Genomic DNA, 11,243 nt, shown 5'->3' with positions numbered 1-11,243 from the left:
ATTCCCGCCGTGGCGCTCGAAACCATGGACACCGTGGTCTAGGCTTGCACCAACATAGCTATAATTGGGTACCAAACACCCTTAATGGTTCACGGACTCGTCCTCAAATCATAATAATAGTTACCGTCCCCTTCTGCTTGTCACCTCTTCCAGCCTTGGATTCCCAGATCAATTGATTTACAGCATCGTCCTTTCCATGAACAATAGTTTTACCCCAAACGAAAGAGAGAGGACATTGCGTGTTTGTTCTTCGACCTCAAGTATGCGAACAAAGAGACAAAAAAACAGCGCCAGCCGACATTCATGAACCAAAGGATTGTCCCCACCGTTCGATGGGGCCCTGTTTTTATTGTACTCGTAGTCAACAGTTCTCCAAGTTGTATGCCTCTCCTTTTGTTTTGTTTTTTAAGAGAAAAATAGCTTAAAAATCTAGCCCATGTGGTCTATAATACCACCCAGAAGCTCAAAGGATTATAGTGGAAAAAGAAGTGACCAACCTCTATATATTAGAGGCTATCTCACAAGCTTGGGAGCATAGGGAAGATTTATGAGCGAAGAGATGGAGGGAGCGGAGCAGAAGGGAGACCATGCCCTCCAAGATGAAAAAAGAAAAGGAGGGATAAGAACAATGCCCTTCATCTTTGGTAACCCTACACCAAGCCCAACGCTCCATCTCTACTATTACCAATAACGATTCCATTTTCTCCTACCAGAGTGCTCTAAAACTATTTAAAATAAAGTTCTGGTTCTTGCTCATTGAAAAATTTGTATTAATATTGCTTCCGCGCTGCAGCTAATGAGATTTCCGAGAAGTTGGCCGTCGTTGGCTTCCAGGCTAACATGATCAGTTACTTAACGCTACAGCTTCACATGCCACTGGCCAAGGCTGCCACCACCCTCACAAACTTCGGCGGCACCGCCAGCTTGACACCGCTCATTGGGGCCTTCCTCGCCGATGCCTACGTCGGCCGCTTCTGGGCCGTCACCGTCTCCTCGATCATATACCAAATAGTATAAGACTCTTAGCATGCAGTACCCCTTCTCCTTTAATTTTTTTTTTTTTTTTTGGTTAGTTTTCAGTTCTATCTAATCTTTATGGTAGTATTATTCTCTTTACAGGGAATGATTAGTCTGACGGTGTCGGCCATCATGCCGCAGTTCCGTCCGCCACCATGCACTTCGAACCAAAATTGCATGGAGGCGTCGGCGTGGCAGCTCGCAGTGCTTTACGTATCGCTCCTACTGACCGCGCTGGGCGCCGGTGGCATCCGGGCCTGCGTGGTGGCCTTCGGGGCGGACCAGTTCGACGAATCGGACCCCAAGGAGAAGACCAAGACGTGGAACTTCTTCAACTGGTACTACTTCTGCATGGGCGTGTCGATGCTCCTGGCAGTGACGGTGGTGGTGTACATCCAGGACAACGTCGGATGGGGTCTGGGTCTCGGCATCCCGACCGTCGCCATGGCGATATCGGTGGTCTCCTTCGTCTTAGGCTACAGGATGTACCGCCGCTTGGAGCCGTCTGGTAGCCCTTTCACTAGGCTCGCGCAGGTTGTGGTCGCCGCCGTGAGGAAGAGGAAGCTGCCCATGGTCTCCGATCCTAGCTGCCTCTATGTAAATGAAGAGATGGATGCTCCCATTTCTCTCTCAGGGAAGCTTGTGCACACCAAACAACTGAGGTGAGTTATCCTTACCTCTCTCTGCAGTCTCCTGTGGATTTACCATCTACTACCTAGCTGGTATAAAAGATATAGGCAGGTTATAATATTAAGATAGAATAATAGGGGACGGTTATAGTAATTGATAGTAAGCTATCTCATGTTTTGATCTGCGTACCTTATTCGTAAAACTAGGTAAAGAAAAGAAGAGATTCCCTTGTTTCTTGTCGGTGGTACAGGAAAGAATTTATTTTAGATATTTACATTTAGTATTATAATGAGCTAAGTTACATGGATAAACCTCTTTGCTCACCAGGTTTGTACATGGGGAGATGAAAAAAAAAAATAATAGAAGGATGGGTACGAGGTGCACTAGGGTGGGTGAAACTGTCCAATAGACTCACGGGGCCATGGTGGAAAGAGATAGGGAAAGAGACGGAGCCGCTGAGATAAAAATATAATAATTATATAAAGAATGGGAAGAACTGATTGGTGGCAATTATGTGCAAGGGGACAAGGGGGGGTGGCTCTTGACATGTGACCAACAAAAACCAAGGAAGTTGACGCCTTGAACCCCTGCTCCCCTTTGCTAATAGAGTCATGTATTGTGCGTCCACCGAATGATTTCTTTCCGAATCGGTTCGCCGAGATGAACCCGGTCTAGGTCCAAAATTTGGAAGATTCTTAGAAGAACTCTTTTCCACTGAAACAAAATTTGTCCAACCTAACCCGACTTGTTGGGGACGGATTAATGCAATATCCCTCAGACACGTTCGCTTAATGGCTTTTTAGGATTCGATCCTAATTGGTCAATTTGCACTCTTGGAAATTGCTATTACATGACTAAATGTGGCGATCAACTATTTTAATCCTTATGGCTAGCTAGACTAGGTTTGAGCAAGCAAACCTTGTTTACATGATCATCAGAATCTTCCTCAAGTTGCCCGATTTTTTTTTTTTTTTTTTTGCCAATATTTTCTTGGTTAGACTGTTTTCTGAAATAATATATTGAAATGCTTTCTCGTTTAGGATTTGGATCCGAACACATAGAAGAGCAATTAATGATCTTGACTAATCAATCAAATTTAAATTGCCGTGATTTCGAACATATATACATCTATTACCTGTAAAGTAAAAGTAAATCTAAAAATGATTTGATATCTAATCTATAAAAGAAAATTTTCTATGGTCCAGCAGAGCAAAGTCGGCATGGATCATCCCCACTCATTTGTCACTACTGCGTCAGTACCACTACCCCTCATGTATGAGTGGAGTACAACACAATGACCTTACCCACTGCATGTATAATAAATTGCATGTCTATTCTTGTCCCACTCCATCTAAATGACAAATAGTCTAATTAAATAATTTTTAAATTATATTATTATAAATGATGACCTCATCCAAAAGATTAGATAAAAATTATTATTTTATTTTTTTGATCTTTGTAAATATTTAAGATTTACTTGATATATGATAAATATAAAATTAAGTACACATTCATATAAATTATTATATATTTTTATCATTTAAATTCTAATATTTTTGTCTGATTAAATATCTAAATTCATTCAAATTTAAATATATATATATACGACAAATTCTAATCACAAAGATGATGGTGGATTCGTGGTCAATCCAAATAAAGTTAAACAACCTTATTGACCTAGTAATTTTTTTTTGATTTATTTATTTATTTACTCAGTTACCTTTTCAAAGGATCACTGCCTTACAAAGCATCTCTCTCTATCAATCAGTACTGATTTATATTGTGTGAGTTGATCATCCGGTCCAAAACGCTTTGGACTAAGGTTCGGTGCAACTTTGATGGCTCAACACCTGCTACCTTATAAGACCGGGTTGGAGATTTCGTACTCACCCGTGGGCCGTGGATGAGTTTTTTTTCTCTGCCACAGGCTCAACTTGGGGCATGGCAGTCCCCACTTGCCGCTGAAATGAAACGTGCCGGGTTACGGATTACTGGCCAGCACGACTTTCGAGGAGTTAGCTGTGAGTACACGTTGTCCGTCTGACGCGGTCGACACAATCCACAAAAAAGCTCCGCTATACGTCCAGATTTGAAAGACCGTGTCCCGAAAATGGCACGAGGATCGAGAATATCTTCCATAGTGGTCAAGATATCAATGACCATTGACGTCATGGCTGTTTGCTTCTCGCCCATGAGATAATTAACCATGAGATGGTTTTGAGGCTGCTGGATGGGCACGAAATATTCACAACCGAGGGAAGAAGTGATCCCCTTATTGTTCGATTCTAGCTAAATCTAATTCCAGTTGGGTTTGAGCTCAGAGGTTCAGATCCAGGGATGATGGCCTTCCATGTATGATACGACAGCTATTATTGATAAAATCTTCATAGTATGTGGGATGAATTTTATTATGCTCATTGTGGTATGTAAGAACAGTCAAGATTATTCTCTCCAGTCCAAACCCCAAATTGAAAAGGAATCCACCTGAAAGAATTCTTCACTCAATTATTACTTTATTGCAATACATAGATAGCTCAGATTTAGAATCCCATGTCCCCTATTCAACCCAAACTATGCGAGATCATTCATCGCATCTGATTTGTTAATTTTAAATCGCTAGGGAAAAGTTTGCCATATACTTGACATGTAGAATTGCTGACAACTTGGAAAGTTGTCGAAATATGATGCCATTTGAGCAGTCCACTGCAAACTATGCTAATGAGATTTAAAGAACAAACTAGAAATGATATATTAGCACATAAATGTCACAGAAAAAGATATGTTTGTTTCATTCTCTTGTCCTAAATAGCTGCATACTTGTTCTACAAGATGAAATTAAGATGCATCAGTGTAATCCTAACAAGCCATACATAGCCCAAGATCATTCTAGTTGAAGCATGTAAAATAAGCACGTATATTCATTCAATGCTGGGGTGAAAGCTACCATCTATTACAGTATTGAAACAAAAATTTCAAGAAGACCGACTTTTGACGTATGTAGCTACTCCGTATGGATACAATTATACAGATTCTTGGACAAGGCTGCCATTATAACTGAAGAAGACCGGCGGCAGCCGAACCCATGGCGGCTGAGCACCGTGCACCGGGTGGAGGAGCTCAAATCGGTGATCCGGATGGCCCCCATCTGGGCCGCCGGCATCCTCGTCATCACCGCCTCCACCCAGCAGTACACCTTCTCCCTCCAGCAGGCCCGCACCATGGACCGCCGCTTCTCGCCGGCGTCCTCCTTCCGCATCCCGCCGGGCTCCATGACAGTCTTCACCATGCTGGCCATGCTCCTCACCATCACCCTCTACGACCGCGCCCTCATCCCTCTCGCCCGCCGCTTCACCGGCCTCGACCGCGGCATCTCCTTCCTCCACCGCATGGGCATCGGCTTCGCCATCTCCACCCTCGCCACCCTCGTCGCCGGCCTCGTCGAGGTCCGCCGCAAGGCGGCCGCAGCCGCCGCTGGCATCCTCAACGACCCCTCCACCATCGTCCCCATCTCCGTCTTCTGGCTCGTTCCCCAGTATGCGTTGCATGGCGTCGCCGAGGCCTTCACCTCGATCGGCCACCTCGAGTTCTTCTACGACCAGGCGCCCGAGAGCATGCGGAGCACCGCCACGGCGCTCTTCTGGATGTCGATATCGGTGGGGAGCTACGTCAGCACCATGCTCGTCTCTGTGGTTCACCACTACAGCGCCGGCCCCGGGGGGTCCAACTGGCTGCCGGATAACCTCAACAGAGGCAGGTTGGAGTATTTTTATTGGATCATCACGTTGCTTCAGCTGCTGAATCTTGTGTACTACGCAATATGTGCCAAATTCTATACATATAAACCGTTGCAGCTCCGGCGACGAAAGGAGGAGGAAGCTGTCGAGCTCTCCAGCAAGGTTTAATTCGAGGGTGGTGATGGAATCGTGTGAATGGTTTCTGATCTATCTTCATATGGTCATTCATATACCTCTTCTCAAGTCAGATTGCGTTAACAAATAATGCAACTATGTTTCAAATCACATTAGTCGATAAAATTAAAAGAAATTAATACAAGTGGTATACGCTTTGATGAAACACCTAACTAATCTAAGCTCTGTGCCCGTTTAAAGGGTATTATATATATTATACTGTTTGCATGGTAATAATAATTTCTGAAAAGAGATCGGGTTACGAAGAGAAATTAGACTCCTCAACAACAAAGCAGATCGGCTAATTTGAAAGTTATGCATCAAAAAATAAAGTTTACTTATAATTCATGTGCTGCTTCTCTACCTCCATATTTTTTCATAATAGAAGAAATTAGGGAGCCCTTAATCTGGATATTATTAAACTATATAAAGGTTCGAATCCATCTCCAATTTTAACGATTAGAGTAGATTACGTGCTCTGAGATAATGATAGCATTTGATTGAGGATAGACACGGGCTGTCTTTTGTGGATGGTGATGATCAAACGTTTTTGGATTTTCCTTTTCTTCTTCCAGCCCAAGACCCTACGCCATTTATGTATGGTTGTTGTTTTCTCCTTGTGCTTTTCTTCTAGTTATTGTCATTTTTCATACATGATTTCGTACATCGACTATAGCCATATTAATAAATATAATCAGGGTGGATTCCCTCCCTTTACAAACAAATTTTTCATATATGATTGATGAACGCTGGTCCTTCCCTTCTTTGTCTTGATCGAACTCTTATCTTAGATTAATAAGATAATGTTTAGCAACTGTGACGCCCGTGTGTGGAGCAGAACTTCCGGAGAAGAAACAAAATAACATGAGTAGGAGAGAGGCGTCCAATATGACTTTTTAAATGGGCGAGTATAATTAACTAATGATCAGCTCCAAAAACATCTTAATGTGATAGCTTAGCCCGATAATATGCATTTTCTTATGGGGCATGGATCTTGATATTTTCGTATGGGAGATCTCCAAAACGATCATTAGAGCTGGCCCATGCCAATTGAAGGTTCTATAGACTTGAAGTCACACTTTCACATGATCCATTAAAAAATAATTAAACATGACACTAGCTATATTTCTCTATATGTGGGTCCGTTGTCATATATGAAATAGTTGATGGATAAATTTAGCAAAACCTTTTCCTTGGGATCTCTTGTAGATCACTTCGTCATATAATATGTCGATCGTTTCATTTCAATTTGCTTGCCCTGGAACATAGTTCCATGCATATGGTAAAAGTATGTTGGTGCAATGTTTGGGCCTTTTAGCAAAGGACTACTACATCTCATCTAGATATGGACTTAGATACTGTTTAGTTTTTCCTTGGCTCACATTGAGAGGATATCATAAGATAATTAGTGGTGGAGGGACTAAGATTAATTTCCAGAGGCAGAGTCGTGTAAATTAATGAAAATTAGTCTAGTCAAAGAAATTTGAATGCTCAATAATACAATAAAAGTACATCTAATTAAAGAGGCATTGGAAATTTCTCAAGGTCACGCACATTGAACTGGTGGATAGATCTGATTAAAGTGAGGCAGGTACCTTAGGTTTTAGTGTTTTACCATCTATGAATTGGCTCGAGAGTAATATAAATGAATTTTCTGATGGGGTTTGACAAGGGTGGATATAGTTAGCATACTTGAGGATGGAAGGCTGTTGATGCTATTTATAGGATAACCTGTTACATTAATTCTCTCATTGTAGAAGATCAGAGAATTATAATTAAATACTCTACAATCAGGGAGCTAACCTACGTAAGGATACCAACGGATTTCAATGGAGGTTGACTCTTTGGTGCTCTTAAGGAATTTAGGTGGAGATTGTTGATGGTGTGAGGCCGCCACCACTTGCAATCAAAACCCAAACTATGCAGTCGAATAGAGCTAACTATGCAGCTAAAGAAAAACTATGCATAGCAGAAATACTCAGCATGCATGACTAGGAATAATTTTGTTTATGCACTTATTGTGCAAGGCTAAAACTAGGGTATCATGTCTTGGTACCAATAGAGTTGTTTTATAACATCCATAGGGCGCATTTGCACCAGAAACAAAACAAGGAGACCAGGAAAAATACAACAATCAAATTATAGAGGCATCGCATCGAGTGCCGACACACAAGGCCTAACATATATGTGGAAAAACCTCAAGAGGGAAAAACTAAACAAAGCAAAAAAATTTTACTATTACAAAATCAGAATAGATGAATACAATCTCTCCAACTCTTTTTCTTATATTTGATGCATCACAGGATACTGAAGAGATACAAGGTTACCTCTCTAGGCTCTTGAAAGATAAATTTCTTAACACAAAAAACTTCCAAGATAGATCAGAAGCCTCGAATGTGTCAAAATGATCATGCTCTAGACAGCTTCCAACTATAGGGACAACCAACAATCAGACCTAGAAAAAACTCGTTAAAGAAACCTTCTTTTTTTGCTTTCTGACATAGATTTTGGCTCTAGAGAGCCCATTGAAAATTCTTTTCTCAAGAACATCTTCTTTAGGCCTCTTACCTACGAACACCATCTCTCCATGTTATCTCAACAAAGAAATTTCCTCATGGGCCATCTTAGACAAGTGAGAAAACCGTCATTGGCTGAGCACATAGTAGAATTAACACTAAGACCTCGTCATGAACTAGACCCATAGATAGTATTACCATCGCAGCAATCTCCCCCTCTGGTCCTATAGAGAGGCCATACCAACCATGACTCATCTTACTGGTCCAAATAAATCAGCTGTCCATACAACTCTTTCTTCCACTTAGGTGGCAAATTCTTTGTGCACCATATGCAGTGTAGAAAATCTAATGTAGAGCACACCGTTTTATGTGATTGATCTACATAGCTATCATTTTTCAATGCACATTTAATGCCTACAGTTTCATTTTTTTCTTTTAAAAATTTTGTATGATAAAAATATCCTACCCTTTAGGAAAAATTATGACATCCTGTAGCATATTATGACTTCCTACATGCAGGATATTATAATATGACTCAGAAAATTATAATATTTTATAACATATTATGATATTCTGCGTCAAATTATGACTTTCGGTATGCAAGATATCATAATATGGCCTAGGATGTTATAATATAGAAGGGGCATTTTTGTCCAACCATTTTTCGATACGCATTTAATGTCTGCAGTTTTATTTTTTCATTTAAAAATTTTGAATGACGAAAATATTTCTATTCTTTGAAAAAACTAATAACATTCTCTAGTATATTATGATATCCTTGAAAGAATAATACCCTACAAGCCAATCGCATATGGGATACGATAAGGTGTTTATTATAATTTATCTTCCAGACACATATAATTGATATTTATATTATTAATAAAATAGATATTTTTGATTCATTATATGCTGCATCTTATTGTTTTTCAGATTATAGTGAACCCCATAGGTCCGGGCAATGGTTTTAGGATCGTGATGAGATCACGCCAGTGAGATCTAAATCCTTGATAGTCATAACCTAAAATATACCTAGTCGTTGGTTTATTAAGTTAGGGATCAATGATACTGGTAAGACTAGTATGTCCTATGTATGCTCAAAAATGATGGTGGTTGATCTCACAACCACTTGTGTGGTGACACTAACACAAGGATATGGGTGCTCATTAGAAAATTAGTTCATTGAATAGACCTATGAGAGAATATCAGATGGAGTCTTATTTACATGTCAACTGATAATTCTATAGTGAAAGTTATGTAAGTGATTCTTTGACCTGAGATCACCATGGTACCTTATATATATGGATCTATATTTTGGTTCACTTCCTAACTTGATTTTTTTATCCTTGTATGGGGTGTTCTAGATGTGGTGAAGTATGCATGAAGATTGTGAGTGATCAATAAGGGATCAATCACTCCTAATAAGGGGAGCAAACATCCTATGTGATCTCATAGGTCAATGATTTCAGAAGTTTTTAGTCAAAGCAGGATGATAATTAGAAAAGAGTTTCTAACATATCATCAACTGAATCATCACCTTCAGATCGAGATACATAAAGATAACTGATTAGGTTTGACATATTTCCATATCCACAGCTCATCTGGGATATTATTTGACTTAAAGATTGAATTACATGGTAACTTGCCACTGAAGGATATTTTAGTAATTTTTCATCAAAATTTTAAATCTTTCAAGTAGTCATGACATATTGCTAGACATTAATCTTGACTTGTGGACTCATCAAAATTAAAAAAAATTAATTTTAAAATTAATTAGAAAGAGTTTTAATTGATTGGACTCTTCAGGTGACCTAATCTCATCAGATTAGGGTTACATCGAAAGTCTTGATCCACTGCTGGCTAGATTTGAAACCCAATGGATCACACACTTTGAAATTTGACTTTGATCTGATTTAATTAGAGTTTAATATAAATTTTATAGGTTAATTTGATATGCTAGCACATTGTATTAACCTAAGTTCCTAAATTGATTTAGATCAAAGTGTTTGAGCTAACCTAGACCAGTTGTCTTTGACCTTATAGGATTGAGTCTATCTTAATTGGTTTTCTATCCAACTTGAAATAATTTCAAGTGGAGAAGGACTCCTCTGCACCCACTAGATGCCATGCCAAAATAATAATGCTGCCCCACTCATTTGAATGTGTGAAGATGAAAAGTCCTTCTTTATGAAGACTCTTATCTTAACGTGTTGCCTTTATTTCTCAACCTGATCTCCTTTGATTTGTCACCAAAATTAATTGAGATTTTTATGGCATGCAGAAGAGGGAGAGTCCTTCTATATGAAGGCTCTCTTCTACCATAATTCTACACGATGAATTTATTCACCATGTGAGAAAGTGGTGCGCCAAAGGTTGGTGCCCCTTGGTCCCATGACACGTCCCTTGGTCTCTTATTTAAAGGGAATGTCCCACATGACTTTGTTGCTATATTTTTGGGTTGAAACTAGAGATAAGGGGTATAAGAATCATAGAAAAAATTTTAAAAAAAATCTAAGAAAAAGATAAGGAAAAATTGAGTGGCAAAATTTGCAAGAAGGGTGGTGAGATTTTTAGCAAGTGTTTCTAGTATACCATAGAGTTTGATTTTTTTATGTATTGGAGCAAAAATCAAATCCTAAGTTGTGAGACATTTGAAGAGTATTTTATTAGTGTCATTTTGGTGGTAAGATCGGAAGCAATTGGGCTTTGGCGCATTCGTTTCTTGAGTTCGAAGCCAACAGTATTCTTGAGAAGAAAAGACTACGGTAGTGCATCGGTTAGAAAAGACCTTGGCTAACTTTTGTGTGGATCACTATTGGAGGGCTTCTACTTTGGAGTCTCATGGATAACACCAACATGCCACTTCATCCTTTTTGGTGAAAGTAAAAATTTTATTTTTTTTTACATGCTTGTTTTGTTTTATCGATATCGGTAAGGTGATTCTAGGGTTTTGGATTCGACTCAATAGTTTTAATTATTAAAGCTATTGACTTGTTTGATTTTAAAATTTTTAAAAATTATTTTTTATTACGTGATCGAAATGCAACAGTGGTACCAGAGTCACCCTCATCTGATTCAATCAAACAAGTGAAAAGTAGTTGCATAGAATTGTTATTGATCATACATTGCCAAAAATATTGCATTGATTTTTAGCATTGATCTTTAATCTCAAAAA

At 39.4% G+C, this 11,243-nt stretch overlaps 1 protein-coding gene across 1 annotated transcript; it reads left to right on the top strand.

Moving 5' to 3' along the window:
- Positions 1-485: 485 nt before the first annotated feature.
- On the top strand, positions 486-5,666 carry LOC105034002 (protein NRT1/ PTR FAMILY 3.1). Its single transcript, XM_010909021.4, has 4 exons — positions 486-644; positions 794-1,011; positions 1,120-1,679; positions 4,676-5,666. Exons 1-4 carry the CDS (start codon positions 548-550, stop codon positions 5,547-5,549), a joined length of 1,749 nt encoding a protein of 582 aa, XP_010907323.1. The 5' UTR covers positions 486-547; the 3' UTR covers positions 5,550-5,666.
- The last annotated feature ends 5,577 nt before the right edge of the window (positions 5,667-11,243 follow it).

This window comes from Elaeis guineensis, chromosome 3 (assembly GCF_000442705.2).
Source record: "Elaeis guineensis isolate ETL-2024a chromosome 3, EG11, whole genome shotgun sequence".
NCBI classification, from domain to species: Eukaryota; Viridiplantae; Streptophyta; class Magnoliopsida; order Arecales; family Arecaceae; genus Elaeis; species Elaeis guineensis.
This window is presented reverse-complemented; position numbering and strand designations above follow the sequence as displayed.

What these genes read in the sequence shown, in the direction of transcription:
- LOC105034002 (XM_010909021.4), top strand. Translation starts at nt 548, where the DNA reads ATGAGCGAAGAGATGGAGGGAGCGGAGCAGAAGGGAGACCATGCCCTC. An exon ending in AACAATGCCCTTCATCTTTG is followed by an intron (nt 645 to 793) that starts GTAACCCTACAC and finishes TCCGCGCTGCAG; the next exon opens with CTAATGAGATTTCCGAGAAG. An exon ending in CCTCGATCATATACCAAATA is followed by an intron (nt 1,012 to 1,119) that starts GTATAAGACTCT and finishes TTCTCTTTACAG; the next exon opens with GGAATGATTAGTCTGACGGT.